This window comes from Notamacropus eugenii, chromosome 1, assembly GCF_028372415.1.
Source record: "Notamacropus eugenii isolate mMacEug1 chromosome 1, mMacEug1.pri_v2, whole genome shotgun sequence".
Lineage (NCBI taxonomy): Eukaryota > Metazoa > Chordata > Mammalia > Diprotodontia > Macropodidae > Notamacropus > Notamacropus eugenii.
The window spans coordinates 326386684-326406864 of record NC_092872.1 but is presented as its reverse complement, the minus strand read 5'-3'; the positions used below and the strand labels follow the sequence as shown (position 1 = coordinate 326406864).

The 20181-nt window shown below is 36.9% G+C and overlaps 1 protein-coding gene across 3 annotated transcripts in view; it reads right to left on the bottom strand.

The window, feature by feature from the left end:
* Window positions 1-400: 400 nt before the first annotated feature.
* PTGER2 (prostaglandin E receptor 2) overlaps window positions 401-20181 on the bottom strand; it is a 46984-nt gene continuing 27203 nt past the window's right edge. The window contains exon 2 of one of the 3 annotated variants that reach the window (XM_072629708.1): window positions 401-962. In XM_072629708.1, the coding sequence (XP_072485809.1) occupies window positions 717-962 (246 nt within the window). In that variant the 3' untranslated portion in view covers window positions 401-716. Of the gene's footprint in view, window positions 963-11144; window positions 18693-20181 lie in introns of those variants that run through there. The other 2 variants (XM_072629709.1, XM_072629711.1) reach the window with 2 other exon arrangements.

The window sequence follows — 20181 nt, the reverse complement described above, 5'->3', positions numbered from 1 at the left end:
TTGTGGGGGAAGAGAAGAGAAAATATTCAAGAGACGATGTGAAGGAAGAAAGGACAAAATTTGGAAATGGATTGACTATATGGTGTGAATGAGTATGAGGGGACAAAGATTGTCCCTAAATCACAAAAATGGGAGGATGATGGTACCCTTGACAGTAATGGGGAACTTTGAAAAAGAATTTGGGTAGGGGAAAAAGGAAGAGTTCAGTTTTGGATATGTTCCATTTGAAATGCCTAGAGGATATCTAGTATGAGATTCCAAAAGACTGTTGGTGATGTTACATTGGAGCTCAGAAGAATGAATGAAACATTTATTAAGTAAATATTTCATTAATTCATAAAGCATTTTAAGTAAATATTTTATTAATTTACATTATAAATAAATGTAAATGTATTGATTTATAATCAATTACATGCATCATTCATTCAATGCTGTAAAATAGGGATAATAAGAGCACCTATCATAATATTTGTAAAGTACATGGTGCCTGGAGCATAGTAGATACGGTAAAGATGCTTATTTCTTTCCATCTTTCCTTCCCAGCTCTCCTTGGGGATGCTTTACTACTTCAACTTAGCAAGCTTGCTTATCCTGTATACGGTATTTGGTTGACCTTTGGTGGGGATAGTTGGCCTCCATAGGATTTGGTTCCCTACATGATGACTACAAAGGTTGATCTGGAGATAGGACCAGTGGTCTGAATTGTGCTGCCACTCCTAGGTCACAAGTCTCTCTGCCTCTTGGTTGTAGTTGGTCAACAGTTGTTGCTGGAGGTGATGAGGAAGTTGGGTCCCTTCTCCACGGTGATTTTTCTCCTTAATAATGGCTGTCATGACTGAAAGCAGGTCTTGTGGTTTGTAGGGGGCACTGGTATTCCTGAGGCTCTTGGGCTGAGGGTCCTGGGCTGTGTCCATCCAAGTCTGAGGGGGAAAAGGAGAGAAACCAGGTCTGGACATATAGATCTGGAAATAATATGAATGAGACGTTAATTGAACCCATGAGAGATGATGAAATCATAGAATGGTGGCTGATAATGATTAACTTTAATAATTATATTTATATGATATAGATATACATACATATAGATACATGTATGCATAGATTAATACAATATATTGATTATTCATCTAATGTTTGTTGTTGTAATTATTAAAATTAATAATTAATTATAATTATTATTCCCTAAAAGGGAAGAGAAGAGGATATAGAATGGGTCCTTGGGATATTACCATGATTGGTGAACATGAATTGGATGAAGAACTGATAGAGGAAACTAAGAAGAATTGGTCAGATAGTGGAACTCTCACATTTGGTGGTTTAGTCTATTCTATGGGTCAATTTTTCTATTTTTAACTAATACCAAGTAACTTTGATAAGTATTGCTTTATAGTCTGAGATCTGAAAATGCTATTTGACTTTTGTTATTATTTTTTTCATTTTTCTTGACATTCTTGAACTTTTGCTCTTTAAAATTTTATTATTTTGTATATTTCTTAGTTCTGATTGATTTAGCCTTGAATAGGTATATTAATTTAGATAGTATAATTTTTACTACTTTGAAACAGTCCAACTATGAGCAAAAAAGTCTCAAATTATTAAGTATGAATTTGTTTATTGATAAAATGTTTTGAAGATGGCAGAGAGAAACCAGGAAGTTGCCTGAACTCTGCCCAGTTTCCCTTGGAAACAATGTTAAATCAAACCTCTAAATGGATTCTGGAGTGACAAAATTCATAAAAAGATGGAGTGAAACAACTTTCCAGCTTAAGATAACTTAGAAGGACTTTAGGAAAGGTCTATCTCACTTGGGTAAAAGTGGAACACAACACAGTGCACAGTGTGAGGCTCTTAGCCACAGCACAGATCAGCAACTGAGGCACCTCAGTTTTGACTCAGAAATCCAGGAGTGAAGGCTCCTTGGAGTAGAAGGCAAATAGTAAGCCTCAGAACTGCAGCACAATAGGTGGCACTAGGTTGAGTCACTGCCAGTACAGTGGGCAAGCCACAAGCACCTGAGGCCCCTTCTTGAAAATACAGTGACTAGGCCACTACTCCAGCACAAGAAACTTCAGGTAGTACCTCCTGTGCCCTAGGAGCAGAGCTCAACTTTAAAAGTAATGAAATAAGTTGAAAAATTAGTAAGAAACAGAAGAGGGTCCTGACCATAGAAAGTTAATATGGCAACAGGGTAGATCAAAACAAACTCAGAAGAGGACAATGTCAAAATCCCTAAAGGAGTAGGAATTGGTCTGAAAGCCAAAAAGTACTCTTGCTAGAGTTCAACAAGGATATTAAAAATCAAGTAAGAGTGGTAGAAGAAAAAGTGGGAAAATAAATGAGAGTTATGAAGGAGAATTGTGAAAAAAAGAGTCAACAGTTTGGAAAAGAAAGAACAAAAATTGACTGAACAAAACAACTCCTTTAAAAATAGAATTGGTCAAATGGAAAAGAAGGTACAAAAGCTAACTGAAGAAAATAATTCCTCAAAAAAAAATCAGAATTGACAAGTGGAAGCTAATGATACTATGAGACATGAAAAATGAGTCAAACATAATCAAAAGGATGAAAAATAGAAGAAAATGTAAAATGTCTCACTGGAAAAACAACTGATCAGGAAAATAGATCCAGGAGATATAGTTTAAGAATGATTGGACTTCCTGAAGGCCAAGATCAAAAAGCATCAGAATCCACAGAATGATGGAATGAAGTCAATCTCCAGCCCAAGACAACCTGGAAGATCACCAGGAAGTGTCGATCGTGTGGTGCTGTGAGCAGAGTGCAGTCCAGACCTGAGCAGACCTTGAGGCGACTGAATCTTGGGCACCTGTGGTGGTTTCCAGACTTCACGACCCCAAAATGCCAAGGACAAATTGGAAGGTCAGTGGAAAAGACCCTTGGCACCTGTGTGAGAGAATAGAGGGATTGTGCCCCAGCCCCAAGGCAGCAGTGGGGGTAGAGGAGCCTGTGGAGGAGGAGCCCAAGGAAGCAGCAGAAGCAGCAGCTGGGACAGGACCAGAGGCAGAGGCAGCAACTCTTTATGGAACTCTAGGCCCACAGATTGTGGGAGGATGGAGCGGCTGACAGTACACCCCTCACCCCCAATGGAAGCAAAGAACCACCTTAACAACGAGCTCAAAAGTCAAGTAAATAGCTGGGAAAATCACCAGTGAGATCATAAAAAAGGGAAAAGTGCCCACATATATAAAAATATCTATAGCTACTCTTTGTGTGGTGGCAAAGAATTGGAAATTGAGGTGATGCCCGTCAATTGAGTTGAACAAGTCATGGTATATGAAAGTAATGGAATGCTACCATTCTATAAAAAATGATGAGCAGGTGGATTTAAAAAAAACAAACAAACCTGGAAATACTTACACGAACTGATGCTGAGTGAAATAAGTAGAATCAAGAGCACATCAAGCACAGCAACAGCAGCATTGTGCAATGATTAACCATGATAGACTTAGCTCTTCTCAGCAAGACAATTCTAAAAGCCTCCTGATGATTTTCCACATTTTCCATGGCTAACCATATCCAGAGAAAGAACTGGAAAGAGTCTGAATGCACATTGAAGCACATTAATTTAATTTTTTTCTTTTCTTGTGGTTTTTCCCTTTTGTTCTGATTCTTCTTTCACAACATGACCAATGTGGAAATATGTTTACCATGGTCATAGAGGTATAACCTATATTGTATTGTTTCCTGTCTTGGGGGTAGGGAAGGGAGGAAGAAAAGTTTAGAACTCAAAATTTTACAATAATCAATGTTGTATGTAATTGGAAAAAATAAAATACCATTAAGAAAAAAATATTACCCTATATTACATATTGAATCCAGCTCTTTGTTTTTATTTTATTTTCCTACCTCCACCTCATTTCCAGTAATTTATTTAGATACATAATGTGCTTCATATTTATTTTCCTTTTGGACTTGTCAGTAACTGAGATAGATATATTAAAGTCATTTTAAACTGTATTATTCTCTAGCTCCTTCTGCATTTCAGTTAGCTTTTCATCTCTGTACCATTTAACATATTTGGGTTTCATATTATTATTTCATTATCTATGGTTACACTAAAATAAGTAGTTTTTTCATTTGGCATTTATTTTTATTGTTACCTGTTATGTGATCACTATAGTTCCTGTGTTTAAAAAGTACACTGGAAAAAAAAGATACGGATCTGCAATTGTATTTATATGTCTTGGGTATTTCTTGGTAGATTATTTTATGCATTTGTTAGATATTTTGCATGGGATTTCACTTTCTATTGCTTCTCCCTGGTTTTCTAACCAGCATATTGAAATGCTGATTATTTGATGGATTTGCTTTGCATCCTGCTGCTTTACTGAAGCTATTTATTTTTTCTGTAAATAATGACAATTTATTCATTTTCTTGCTTTGTTGCTATTGTTAGTATAATGGGGACTGGCCAATGAGAGCCTTAGTCCTTAGAGCATGTGCAATATCCATGTGGAGGCTTATTGAGCTTACTTCCAGAAATACATGGTGGAGGGACCCTATCCCTGTTTCAGACCATTTGAAAATATTCTCTCACTCTTTCCTATCAGCTTACTGTCTGGTGAAGAAAAGTCCTTTAAAATTATCCGCTAAGGCCCCTTTCTCCCCTTTCTTCTCCTTCTCCCTTCCCCTCTCTTCCCTCTCCTTCATCCCCCTCCTTTCTCCTTCCTCCTTTCCCCAGCCTAGACTATGATATGGTGGAAAGAGCTGAGAAGGCCACAGAGCCCACCAAGGTGGACATCACAGGGGTGTGCCAGGACATGTCCTCCAAAGTGACCGCGTACCTGATAGGCAAGCTAACAGCCACCAGCTGTCTTCTCTAGAATATAATCTTCTGGAAAATATGAACAAACTGACCAGCTTGAAGTATCTAGAAATGAAAGATATTGGAGCAAACAAATAGAAACCTAAAGGACTTAAACCAGAAATATGCCACACTTCAGCTTTATCTGAATCAGATCGCTTTAATTGAGGAGCAAGTACAGCTCTTGAACAGGCAGCTTACAATTTGGATGCATATTCAAAGAAACTAGAAAAGTACAAGAAGCTAAAAAGGTGATGAAAGAATTCTTTAGTACAAAGACTTTAATTACAAGAATGTTTCATAAGAAATGAAATAACTAGGCTGGAACTTATCGCTAGGCTTCAATTCCATAAAGGGAAGTGCACCCTTCCCACCCACCCCCATTTAGTTGAATGTGTAACTTTGGCCACCCCCTGATATTTTCCTAAACCTTTACTCCCTGGAACGTCATCTTATCTTGTGCTTCTTTGTGTGCCCTGGACCAAGGCTCAGAAATCAGGATCAATCCCTTCTAGAGGAGACACAGATGACAGACTTTAGTCTCCCTGTCTCCACCCTTATTCCCTTTCCCCTGGGGCTCTCCCTCATCCCCTTCATGACCTATTGTTTAACTTAAATAATAAATGCTGACTTATGAGCCTCAAAAAATTATCTGCTAAGCTCAAACTGAGTGTGTATACAAAAGATTCAAACTTTGTCTCTATCTTTCTCTCTCTGTCTCTCTGTTTTTGTTTGTCTCTGAGATAAGGTGTCTTATTTCCACATCTAGCTGCTGTGTGCTACCCACATGGTACCTGGGTTACTTCCATATTTGATGTGTTTTTTCCTTTTCTTATCCAAGGGCACTAAGTAACTAATGCTGAATGAACCAGATTATGAAATTTTTATTTTTGAAATACAGGAAAAACCAATGAAAGTCTAGGAACTGGAGGTGGTTACAGTCTCAGAGTCTGGTAGCTACAGTAGCTGAGCCTAGTAAGAAGTCAGCCCTAAAGAGAATTAAAACATCAAGTAAAAATGGGAATTGAGTGAAACACTCATTCCATTTTGTGAGTAAACCCTGGAGCTAGCTCAGTTTCCTTTCTATTCAATTATGAATCTAGTCCGATATCTGTTTGAACTTTATTCAATTGTGGGAATTGTAAGAAAATTTTATTGCATTGCTTGAACTTAGCCCAGTGTGGTTGGGAAAATGGACCACCTATACCTGCTGTTTAGACACCCTTCTTTGGTTGTGCTGACCAGAAACCAAGTCATATCCAAAGATTGACTCAAGGAATTTTCTCACAATTATGTGTCTCAAGCAATGCATATGTCTCCTCTGAAAACCGGATTCATACTTATCAATTGGTTGTTGTTTCTATATTCCTTTGATGACTTACAGACACCTGATATGTGGGGGGGGGGGAGGGAAATGGAGGAAGGAGAAACCACTTTTTCCAATTTCAGAGAATTGTATCTGTTCTCTCCCTCCCACTTTGGATACTTTCTAATCTTTTTTCCAATTAGAAATCAGATTGCCTAATTTTATATGCTATCTAATTATTATTTTTAATTAATTGGTTTTATTTGATTAATGTAGTTTTGTTTGGGGGATTTTTTTAGGCAATCAGGGTTAAGTGATTTGCCCAGGGTCACACAGCTAGTAAATATCTGAAGCCAGATTTGAAGTCAGGTCATCCTTACTGCAGAGCCAGTACTTTGTCTACTATACCACTTAGTTGACCTCAATTAATTGCTTTAATGCATAATTAAATGCTTTCAATGTCTCACCCTTTACTTGAGGCCAAGTGCCAAAGCCTGGCCCCGACTAATTATGCAATTAACACGCAGAAACTTGGACCTTTTATTCAGTCTTTTCATCTTTCACTTGCCACAGTCCTGAGGAAAAAGTTATGTGACCCATCCCAGGAGAAAATAGACCAACCAGCACCGACAATGTCCTTCAAGTGAAGGAGTCATTCCTCCATTGGTTCTACTACACCAACAAAAAGGACAAATTTCCTCCCAATTTTCAGGGAGAGGGGGAAATGTTTTATAAAAGCCATTTTATTTGGACATTAATACACTGTTGGTAGAATTGTGAACTCATCCAACCATTTTGGAATGCAATTTGAAATCTTCCCAAAGGGTAATCAAACTGTGCAGACCCTTTCATCCAGCAATGCTGCTACTAGGTCTATATCCCAAAGAGATCAAGTAACAGGGGAAAGGACCTATTTGTACAAAAACATTTATAGGAGCTATTTTTGTGGTGACAAAAAAATGGAAACTGAGAGTATACCAATCAATTGGGGAATTGTTAAACAAACTGTGCTAGATGAATGTAATGGAATAATATAATGCTATAAGAAATGATGTGCAGGATACTCTCAGAAAAACTTGGAAAGACATATATGAACTGATGAAAAACAAAATGAGCAGAACCAGGAGAACATTGTATACAATAACAGCAACATTGTATGATGATCAGCTGTGAATGGCTTAGCTCTTCTCAGCAATACAGTGATCCAAGACAACTCTGAAGGATTTATCATGATAATGAATCTGAATGCAGATCAAAGCATTGTATTTTTACTTTACTCTGCATGATTTTTTTTGTTTTGTTTCTTCTTTCACATGATTAATTGCAGAAATATGTTTCACATGATTGCATATATATATAATCTATATCAGATTGCTTACAATCTTAGGAAGGGTACAGGGGGGCAAGGAGGGAGAAAAATTTGAAATTCAAATAATTTTTAAAAATGAATGTTAAAAATTGTCTTTACATGTAATTGGAAAAAATAAAATACTATTAAGAACATTTTAAATTTGATCTACCTTCTGAGGATCGAAGTATAGCATGTAAAGGGAAAGGTATGCTCCCTGTTTGGTATACTGTTATCCTACAGTCTTTGCTGTATCTTCTCAATAAATATTCCTTTGTAAAATATAGTTGATTTTAATTGGACATTGGATATTAGGGAAATGTTAGCTGGTGGATGGATATTCATGGAGCACATTGGATGAGGATTCAAGAATGATGGTATTAGATACCCTCACTCTGAGAGTTACCCCTAGAATCCTGAGGAAGGAACAAAGTTCCTCTGAGGACCCAACAAACTAGCCAAAGTTTAGTTAGGAGAATAGACCCCAGAGTCTGTACACGTTTCACCTATGTTAAATAATAGTGGGAAAAGGAAGCATCCTTGTTTTACCCTTGAATTTATTAGTATATTTTATCAAAATGAAAAATGACCCTTCTGGAAGGGTGGAAGGATATATTTGGAAATGGTGATACAAAAACAGAAGATTCTTCTTTTGTTTCATTATCTTTATTTTAAAAATTAATTCATATATTTACTTTTAGTTTTCAACATTCATTTCCACAAGATTTTGAGTTCCACATTTTTCCCCATCACTCCCTTCCCCCACCCCAAAATGGAATGCATTCTAATTACCCCTGTCCCCTCTCTGCCCTCCCTTCTATCACCCCCACCCTTATCTCCTTCCCCCTTACTTTCTTATAGGGCAAGATAGATTTCTATGTCCCTTTGCCTGTATATCTTATTTCTCAGTTGCATCTAAAAACAATTTTTAGCATTTGTTTTTAAAACTCTGAATTTCAAATTTTCTCCCTTCTTCCCTCCCCACCTGCCCTCATTGAAAAGACAAGCAATTCAACATAGGTAATACATGTGTAGTCATGCAAAACATTTCCATAATAGTCATATTGTAAAAGATTAACTCTATTTCCCTCCATCTTATCCTGAGCCCCACTTATCCTATTTTCTCCTTTGCTCCTGTCCCTTTTCAAAAGTGTTTGCTTCTACTCCCTCAATCTACCCTCCCTTCTATTACCCTCCCTCCCATCCCCTTCTTCCTTACTTTTCTTTAGGAAAGGTACCCAATTGAATGTGGATATTATTCTCTCCTTAAGTCAAATCCAACAAAAATAAGGTTCACTCTTTCCATCTCACCTCCTCCTCTTCCCCTCCATCGTGAAACCTTTTTCTTTCCTCTTTCACTTGAGATAATTTACCCCATTCTATAGCTCACTTTCTCCTTCTCCCAATATGTTCCTTTTTCGCCCCTTAATTTTATTTTTTTACCTTATCCCTTCATGTTCAACTCACCCAGTGCCCTCTATCTATCCGTCTATCTATCTATATTTCCTCCAAATACCATAATACCGAGAACAGTCTTATGAGTTACAAATATCTTTCCATGTAGGAATGTAAACAGTTTGGCTTTAATAAGTCCCTTCTAATTTCTCTTTCCTGTTTACTTTTTAATGCTTTTCTTCATTCTTGTATTTGAAAGTCAAATTTTTTATTCAGTTCTGCTCTTTTCATCAAGGATTCTTGAAAGTCCTCTATTTCATTGAATGTCCATTTTCTCCCCTGAAATATTAGACTCAGTTTTGCTAGGTAAGTGATTCTGGCTCCTTTGACCTCCGGAATATCATATTCTAAACCCTTCAATACCTTAATGTAAAAGTTGCTAGATCTTGTGTTATCCTGATTGGATTTCCACAATACTTGAATTGATTCTTTCTGGCTGCTTGCAGTATTTTCTACTTGGAACTGGTAACTCTGGAATTTGTCTACAATATTCCAAAGAGTTTTCCTTCTGGCATCTCTTTCAAGAGGTGATCAGCGGATTTTTTCAATTTCTATTTTACCCTCTGGTTCTAGACTATCAGCATCTAGACTATCCTTGATAATTTCTTGAAAGATAATGTCTAGGTTCCTTTTTTGATCTTGGCTTTCAGATAGTTCAATAATTGTTAAATTATCTCTCCTGGATCCATTTTCCAGGTCAGTTGCTTTTCAATGAGATATTTCACTTTGCTATTTTTTTCATTCTTTTGGTTTTGTTTTATAATTTCTTAATTTCTCATAAACTCATTTGCTTTCATATGCTCCATTCTAATTTTGAAGGAATTACTTTCTTCAGTGAGCTTTTGGGTCTCTTTTCCCATTTGGGTTGGTTCAATTTTAAAGGTATCATTTTCTTCAGTATTTTTGAGGTCTCCTTTAGCAAGCTGTTGACTCGTTTTTCATGATTTTCTTGCATCAGTCTCATTTCTCTTCCCAATTTTTCCTCTACTTGTCTTACTTGATTTTCAAAATCCTTTTTTGAGCTCTTCCATAGTCTGTGACCAATTCACATTTTTCTTGGAGGCTTTAGATGCAGGAGCTTTGACTTTGTTGTTTCCTTCTAGTTATATGTTTTGATCTTCCCCATCACCAATGATGTAAGAAAATATCTTTTCACCAAGAAAGTAAGAATCTATAGTCTGTTTTCTCTTCCCTGTTTGCTCATTTTCCCAGCCAATTACTTCACTTTTGACTTCTTTGGAGGGCTCCAGAAACACCTGCAGCTTGTAGCCTCAACAGTGATTGTCACTGGCCTGGGGCTGGTGTGGGACTAATGCTCCCCTCTCAGCCAGGCAAGAGACCCTTCCTACTGACCTTAGAAGCTGTATTTGGCATTTGGGGGTTGAGAAGTCTGGAAACTGCCACAGTTGCTGGCAATTTGGTCCCTTAATACCAGCTTCATCTCCATCCACATAGGAATGACCCATGCTTAACTGTACTCTGCTACCTGCATGGTGCGATAAACCTTTCTTGTCCACTTTCCAGATTGTTTTGGGCTGGAAACTTGCTTCAGTCTGTCATGTAGCTTTTGCTGCTCTAGAATTTGTTTAGAGTCATTTTCAAAGATTTTTTGAGGGATTTGGGGGGAGAGCTCAAGCAGGTCCCTGCTTCTACTCCACCATCTTAGTGTGATTCTATTATTAAAATATTAGTGGAAAGGGAGAGGGAAAGAAATGGACTGGTGGTGTGGAAGGGGTTGGAAGAGAGAAGAAGAATGAGGAAAATTATGTCAAATAAATAAGATGCACAAATAGAAATCTGTAAAAACAAGTCATTAGAGAAGAGTAAACAAGACTCTTATCTGAACTGGTCAAAGGAAAGAAGAATATACAGACACAGACACAGACACATACACATAAACACAGAGAAAGAGTTGGGTACGGAAATACATTTCCCCCAATAGCAAAAATGGAGGAAAGAAGTTAAGTAAAAGTGGAAAAATAGGAGGATTAAAGGAGGAATTAGTCAGAGTCTTAAAAGTGGAGGCAAGAGAAAGAAAAGTATAAGAAAATAGGAAGAGGGAAATAGTTAATGTTGTGCATATGAGCAGGTTGAACTTATCTATAATCCATCAACCAGTACACATTTGTTAAGCACTTAAATTTAGCCATAGCTAAATTTAGCATTAAGCTAAATACTGAGGATGCAAAAAGTGGCAAAAGACAGCCCTTGCCCAGTTCACACTCTAAAGAGGGGGACAACATGACAAAATAAGTTATATACAGGATTGTTAGGAAGTAATTAAGATAGAGAAAGCACTGCAATAAAGAGGGGTTAGGTAAGTCTTCCTTTACAAGGTGGAATTTTAGTTGGGTCCTAAAGGAAGCCAGAGAGATGATGTTCTAGGCATGGGAGATAGCTAGAGAAAATGCCCAGAACTGAGAGATGGAGGGTATCGCTTGAAGAATGGCCAGGAAGTCAGTGTCACTGGATTGAAGGGTACATATTGGAGAGTAAGGTGTAACAAGACTGGAAATGTAGCAGGGGGCTAGGTTATGAAGGACTTTAAATGCCTCTTGCATTTGCTCCTGGAGGCAATAGGAAGTCACTGGAGTTTATTGAAAATAGAAGATGACATAGAATGGAGTAGAAACCAGAAATCAACAATAAGCTTTTTTTCTATTAAAAATTATACTTGAAACAGATCTCTTGCCATTAAGTGACAGAAGAAGACCACTATAATCAATTTGCCAGTCAAAGGCCAGGAACCACTGAGAATTATGTCATATTGGTCTTTCAGAAATGGGCACTTTGATTGGTATGAAGAGCATAGTTGGGCAGAAAGAGCTGCATCAACCTTTGTTAGGAGGAAAGATATTGTCCCAAACCTACACCAACATGGTATGATGGCCTACATGTCCTAACTGGCTATGGACCCATTTTCCAATGTTTCATGCTCATTCAGCTGAGCTGAAGGTATCTGTTGTCTCTGACACTAATATACTTCACAAACTATTGTATGTGATGAATTGTGATGGTAGATATCAGCAAATTCCTACATTAGTCTTCATCTCAAACACGATAGTCTTTGCTAGTACAGTCTTATTCTTTTCAGTTTCCAGATAACCCCACCATACTTATAACCACTGTTCAAAAATTAGTATAAATAAAAACATTATCAGTCCCATCCCTAAAGACTTTCTCATATCAGTCACAATCCAGTCAACTGGAAGGACATAACAATACCTCTCATCTGCCCTTGTCAACATTATATCACCAGTGTAGTGGCATATCTCAATACCTCTCTTCCCATCTCTTCTTCCTCTTCTTCACTTTTCACCTCCCCTCCTCTACTCCCACTTCTTCTCTCTCTTCCTTTTTCCTATTCACTCCCCCAAACAATCCCAGCCAACTCGATTTTGAATCCACAGATATGTGGATGAGCGGGGGACTCTTGACCATTCAGTGACTCATGGCCAATGACCATCCTTCTTCCCTCTGGCAGGATTTCCAAATTGGTCTTCAGACTCCACCAGGTTCAGAGCCACAAGAAGTGAAGATGTCTAATGTCTAACTTCCATCCCTCAGACTATCATCACTTACCAGATTCATTGCTACTGAAGTGGAATTTCATATACCTCTTGCATGGAGGGCAGAAGAACAATCAGGAAATAAAACAAATGGCATCCCTTAGGAGTCAGGTCCTTACAGGCCCACTGGTCTAGCAGGGCTAATGGAGTCACAACCTATTTGTGAAGGGTACTAATATACGAAGGGCCTGGGAGGGCTCAAGTTTTAATGTATCATTTCCACTTGACATAGATGCCATTTGTGCCCTACTCATCTTGTTAAAGAACCCATCTCTTATCATACAACTCATATCCAATTTTTGGTGAAGGAATGATCTGATGTGATTGACTTAGTAGTAGCTAGAACTCTGTAGCAAAAGAGTAACTTCTTTTTTTTTTATTTTATGCATTATGTTTTTATTTTATTATTGACATTTTATGACATAGGATTACTATTCCAGTCATTATTGGAGCCTAAAAAAATAAATCATATATCCAATATAATGAACTTTGATAAATTCCAATGAAAAATCAGTTAGTGAATCAAAGTATGTTACATTAATACTTTACAAAAATGCTGTACTTTAGAATCACATTTCAATGTATCCATCGACATGTTTATGCATTAAAACAAAGCCCTATGTATTTGGGTATTTACTATTTAAAATAATGAAAACCTGGTGTAAATAAATGCATATAAAAATATTTTTAAAAGCAGAATATGTGCTCTACATATTTATTGAGGCATTACAAAAAATATATTTATCTGAACATATAACTTGTTTAACAGAAGCATTTTTCCTCAGAGCTTTCACAACCTTAGTGTTCTTGGCTTCATTCAGTATAGATACATAGTGCTACCATGCAACTGTGCTGCAAAATAATTATTTTAAACTAAGAAGGAACATGAGTAACCAATAATACTCAAGGGATGTTGTGGGGGCATCCAAGAATGCGTAAGTATAACACATCCAGAACAGAAAACTGTACCCACTGGCTTGGGAGCATCATATCTAGAGTAACTTCTTTTCAAAAGTGAAATAATGAGTAGCTATTTGGGGAACTTTTGAGTTTCAGAAATCAAATTGTTGTTTGGTCTCTCTGTTTGTAGGTGCCTGCCAAAGATTTTACTTTGCCTGATCTTTGTGGAGAGAGACTTCTAAATACCTGGGCTACACAAAGTATAAGGGCCTGGTATGGCCTGTTTTAGGTCTTCCAGAATTGCAGTTTGTTCTGGGCTCCATTCAAAAGAAGCAAATTGGCAAGTAAATTGGTATATGGGAGCCATCAGGATACCAAAATATGAAATATGGTTCTCCAGAAAATGAAATATCCAATAAGTGTCAGACTTTGGACATTGCCTCACTCTAAGTGAGAACTTGAAAAGGTCTAAAAAAGGCCATGGTCTCCCATTGCATCCTGGGGCATCTCCAGTCATCTTGATGAATATAAGGTCATTGAACCCAGACGGCTCTGGAAGAGAAAGTGAGGTTGGTGACCTTGCACAGCCCTCCCTCATTCAAATCCAAGTCAAATGCAAATCATGTCATCATTCCTTGATGTCAAGGTCCTCTTCGAGAATGAAAGACAAACACAATGAGGAAGCCAATGCCAGTAGCTTATTTTAACCTGTGCCCTTAAGTATCTATTGTATTCTCAAGAACTGATCAGTAAGAACTGATCAGGCTGGACACTGGATTTTCTTGGGGTTGATTTCCCACACCTTATCCCTCATATATGTCACTATTCAATCCAGAGTCTCAGCTACTATGAGCTCATCTGCCCTTGTCAACATTATATCACCAGTGTAGTGGCATATCTCAATACCTTCAGGAAGAAAAACCTCTTTCAGATGTCTGCCCACCAGAATGTGGAAATATTAGGGTGAAGTCAGGTAACACTGAGGAAGGACAGTGAAGTATGGGGTGTCCAAGGAGGACTTGCACCTCTAGTGTGAAGACTTGCTGAGTAAGGAAGATGTGACTGTGGTCTTCCTGGGATATAAAGGCCCTAATCCTGGGCTAGGGTCCATTGGATTTCAAAAACACTTCCCCCCAATCCCTGCTCACACCAGAGCTTGACGGGTAGGGCATGGCACCAGAGGCCCAAGTTCTGGCCCACCTTTGGTATCCATATGCCACCCAACTCTCTCATCTGTGACTCCAAGAAGCATATGCAGCAAACACACTCCAGTAAAACCATCTTAGCAGATGGGCTAACCCAAGTTGAGAGTAACCAACAGGCTTCAAATTGGTTGATGAGTTAAGGGGATATCTACCCTTAGACATATGAAACATGCGAAGACTTCCTCCAGTGAAGTGGGTGGATGAGAACAATTTGTTCCAACATTCATGAAGACAGCTGAAGCAGGTGCTGTGGAGTACTTACAGTTGGGTCAGAACTAAAGACACCAAGGTTGTCCAGTGCATCCTAGGTCATCACCAGTTATCTTGACTTTTGTCTTGCGACTAGACTTCAATGACTTTGGAAGAAAGAGTGAGGCTGATGACTTTGTACAACTCTGCCTCATCTAAATCCAATTCACAAGCAAGTAAAGATATTACCTTGTCCTCAAGATATCCTCTGTCCTCTTCAAAAGCAACAACTGAACTCATTTCAAGGTGAAAGCAAATCATTCCTGACTAGTCTCAACCACAAGAATAAAGACATTGACAAAGTCAATAACCTCATATCACTCACTTTGCGTTAGGGACAACTGCAGCGATTGGTATGACAACTTTATTTCTTTCATTCCCCTGCAAGCTACCAGGCTCCATCTACATATTTAACTAGCTACACCACATAAGGGGATGCTGACATAGCACAATTCCATCCTCCATCTCTATCACTAGTGAGAAAATATCTTTCACCTCCCCAACCCCTACCCCCAAGGTATCTGTGTTGTTTATGGTACTAAATTCCAAGATGTCCTAAAGGAAAAGGAAGGGAATAACCATTTATAAGGTATCCGCTATGTGCCAGGCACTGGAACTAAATGCTTTACAGTATTATCTCATTTCCTTATACCTCTATTAACTACACCATTGAGCTGCTGCCATTTCCATAATATTCATAATATCCATTCCAATATGTTTCCTGAGATTATTCATCACAATTATAACCAACATGAGAAGTTCTTCATTGACTTCCACCTGAACAGAGATGCCCTGCTCTCTCAGCAGTCAGCCCCCTAAAGTTCCTTATGAAAACTAGAGTGTCTCTATGAATTTGTTTGGAGTTACATATAGTAACCTGTTTTCAGTGTCAAGTGGTCCCTTGAATACTTGGTATTCCTCTCTCCCTTTTTTGTCCCATAGCCTTGGCCCTAGATAGACTCATCCCCAAAGCTCCTAAAATGTGAATAGAGAGACTTGAACTCTTTTCTTTGCTTTTTCATAAAAAAACAGCTCATGTATTATTTATTAGTTCAGTAGTTTTCTTACTTTCAATTTTACTCATCTCTTGTTAGACTTTCAGAATTTCTAATTTTGTATTTAATTGGAGATTTTTTATCTGTTCTTTTTTCATTTTTTTAGTTGCATGCACAATTCACTGATTTCCTCTTTCTCTATTTTATGCATGTAAACATTTAGAGATACAAAATTTCCCCTAAGAGCTGCTTTGGCTGCATCCTATAAGTTTTGGTATGTTGTCTCATTATTATTGTCATCTGTGAGATTTTATGACTTAGCAAATGCCCAATTTTGTACAGGTGAAACTCACAGCTTTAAAATGAAAACTCATTTATTTTCCCCATTAGAAATTGTCAGAGTTCTAGTAATTCATTTTCTCAAGTTTTATTCAGTTCTTTAACTTCTTTCTTGTTTATCTTTTTGTTAGATTTGTCTAAGTGCAAAAGGAAATACAATGATATTCTTCATTATTATAATTCTACTATTTCTCTCCAAAATTCAATTAAGTTTTTATTTAAGTATTTAGATGTTACTCTTCAGTGCATAAATATTAAATATTTATCTGGTATACCTTTCAAATATAATGTATGATTTTCCCTATTTTTTATTTGACTGGAAATGTTATTGATTCTGCTCTAAACCCTCATTTTAATTTTATGTGAATTTTTATGTTTCAAGTATGTTTTGTTCAAACAACATAGTTTTGATGTTTTCAGCTATTCTTTTCTATTTTGGGGATGAGTTAATCCCATTCATGTTCTCAGTTATGACTGTTAATTATTTTCCTTCATTTATTCCTCTTGTTTACAGTTAAAATGGTGAGAGACTGCCCAACATTTGTGGCTTTAAAATGCCACAGTCTCTTTTGGTCCCACAAGTTTTTACTCCGTTTACATTTAACACTTCATTCTAATTTCCTTCTCTGGCAATAGAATTTTGTTTTTTGTCTTGCTTATAACTCCCCCCACACCTTTCCTTCCATCCCTCTTAAAATCACTTTTTTCTTATCATCCCTTAATATTTCCCCATTAAGTTTAATATATTTCTACATTACACTCTGCACATATAAGTATTGGTTTGTGGGATGTCTATTTCCCCCCATCCTTTTCTTCACTTTGGTATACTCTTCATCTCATACACTCCTATTATGTGAGATGAATTCTGTCCCCCTCTTCTTACTCTCCTTCCCAGTAGTTCTGTAACCATTTTCTTTTCCTCTACAGCCATCAAAAAAAGACAGAACTACTCCCAGGACCTGGATCTTTGGCATTTACTTTTTCTATGCCCCTTGAAGACACAGTTTTGAAAAGATATTTGTTTCATTTCTCTCATTAGCATGCAAACAATTCGTATCCACTATAGTTCCTTTAAGCTGATCAAATGTATGTACATTCCTACATTTCTCTTGGCTCCTGCTTTTCCAATTCTAAGTGTCTATTTAGTTCTGAAATTTTCATCAGGAATGTTTAGAAATCCTGTTTTTTTGATAAAGATCTGTTTCCCTTCACACGATTGCACTCTGTTTTGCCAGATGAGTCACTCTGGATTAAACTTTTGGGGATACCATATTCCAAACTCTCCTCTCCTTTAGAGGCAGATGATAATTGTGTTATCTTCACTGATACTCTTTGGAATTTGATCTCTGGCTATTAGTAGTATTTTTTCTTCTATCTAGAAGGTCTGGATTTTGACTGACATTCCTGGGAATTTTCATTTGGAGGTTTCAGAAGACAATAATTCCTAAATTCTTTCTATTTTTACTTTTACCTGTTGTTTTATGAGGATTTCCATGAAGGCAATATTCACTCGTGATTTCTTAAAATATAGCATCCAAACTTTCTTCTTGACCATGAATTTTAGATACTGCAGTGATTTTTAGATTCTTTCATTTATTGACTTGTTTTCTAAGTCAGTTGTTTTTTTATCCTTTTTTGCTTTCTAGTTTTTTCTTTATTTATTTTTTTGTTAATATTTTCTTATTATCTCATGGAGTGATTCTGTGTTTGTCACACAATTTTCAAAGAGTTCAATTCTTAGATGTTTGCCACTATGAAGTCTCCTTGCCATTTTTTCTCCCTAGATATTCCATTTTGTATCACTTATTTAATTTCTTTTTTATTTCTTAATAGTATTTTTTCAATTATATGTAAGGCAGTTTTAACATTCATTTTTACAAAATTTTGAGTTCCAAATTTTTCTCCCTCTTTTCCTCCTCTCCCCTTTCCTAAACCAGTAAGCAATTTGATATGGCTTACATATGCGAAACCATGTAAAACACATTTCCATATTAATTATGTTGTGAAAAAAGACACAGATGGACAAGAAAAAACCATGGAAAAAGAAAAGTGAAAATTGTATGCTTTTATCTGCATTCAGAGTCCATCAGTTCTTTCTCTGGATGTGGATAGCATTTTCCATCATGAGTGCATTGGATTTGTCTTGGATTATTGTTTTGGTGAAGACAGCTAAATCATTCAAAGTTGATCGTCACATAATGTTGCTATTACTTCGTACAATGTTCTCCTGGTTCTGTTCATTTTGCTTTGCATCAGTTCATGTAAGTTTTCCAAGTGTTTCTGAAATCAGCTGATTTCTTATTACACAATGGTAAGGGCAGCTAGGTAGTACAGTGCATAGAGTACCAGTACAGGAGTCAGGAGGACCTGAGTTCAAATCTCACCTCAGAAACTTGACACTCACTAGCTGTGTGACCTTGGGCAAGTCACTTAACCCCAAGTACCTCATCCTGGGTCATCTCCAGTCATCCTGATGAATATCTGGTCACCGGATTCAGATGGCTCTGGAGGAGAAGAGAGGGTGGTGACCTACACAGACCTCTCTCACTCAAAACAAAGTCAAGTGCAAGTCATGACATTATTTCTCTGATGGCACGGTCTGCTTCAGCAACAAAGGATGAACACACACACAATAGCATTCTATTACATTCATATACCACAGCTTGTTCAGCCATTCCTCAACTGATAGACATACCCTCAATTTTGAATTTTTTGACATCACTAAAAGATTTGTTATAAATACTTTTGTGCATGTAGGTCCTTTTCTTTTTTTAATGATCTCTTTGGGATACATATGGTAATGGTATTGCTGAATCAAAGGGTATACACAATTTGGCTGTGCTTTGAACATAGTTCTAAATTGTTCTCCAGAATGTTTCAATCAGTTCATAATTCTACCAACAGTACATTAGCATCCCAACCTTACCACATCCTTTCCAATGTTTATCATTTTCCTTTTCTGTCATACTAGCCAATCTGAATAGGTGTGATGTGGTACCTCAGTTGTTTTAATTAGGATTCACCTAATCAAAATGGATTTAGAACATTTCTTCATATGAGTATAGATAGTTTTGATTTCTTCATCTGAGAATTGCCTGTTCATATCCTTTGACCATTTATCAGTTGGGAAATGGCTTCTATTCTTTATATGTGACTCAGTTCTTCATAAATTTGAGAAATGAGGGCTTTATCAGAGACACTTTCTATAAGGATTATTTCCCAGCTCTCTGTTTTCCTTCTAATCTTGGTTGCATGGGTTTTGGTTGTGCAAAACCTTTTTGACTAAATATAAAAAAAAATCTATTTTTGCATTTTGTAATACTATCTCTTGTTTGGTCATAAATTCTTCCCTTTTACATAGATCTGACAGGTAAATTATTCTTTGCCCTTTTAATTTATTTATAGTATCACCATTTATGTCCTAATCATGTACCCATTTTAACCTTTTCTTGGTATACAGTGTAAGATGTTGGTCTATACCTAGTTTTTGCCATATTATTTTCCAGTTGCACCAGCAATTTTTGACAAATAATGAGTTCTTATCCCAGGGGCTGGAGTATTCTTCTGTATCTAATTTATTCTACTGATCCACCATTCTATTTCTTAGCCAGTTCTATTTAGTCTTGATAAATATCACTTTATAATGTAGTTTGAAATCTGGTACTGCTTGGTCTCCCTCCTTTGTATTTTTTTCCATTAGTTCACTTGACCTGTTGTTCCCCTAGAAGAATTTTTTTTCTAGCTCTATAAAATAAGTTTTGGTAGTTTGATTGGTATGGCATTAAAGAAGTAAATTGTTATTTTTACTTTATTGGTTCAGCCTATCTATGAGCAACCCATAACTGTTTAGATCTGACTTTATTTGTGTGAAAAGTGTTTCATAATTGTGTTCATATAGTTCCTGGATTTGTCTTGGCAGGTAAATTCCCAAATATTTTATAGTGTCTAAAATTACTTTAAATGGAATTTCTCTTTCTGTCTCTTTTTGTGGAA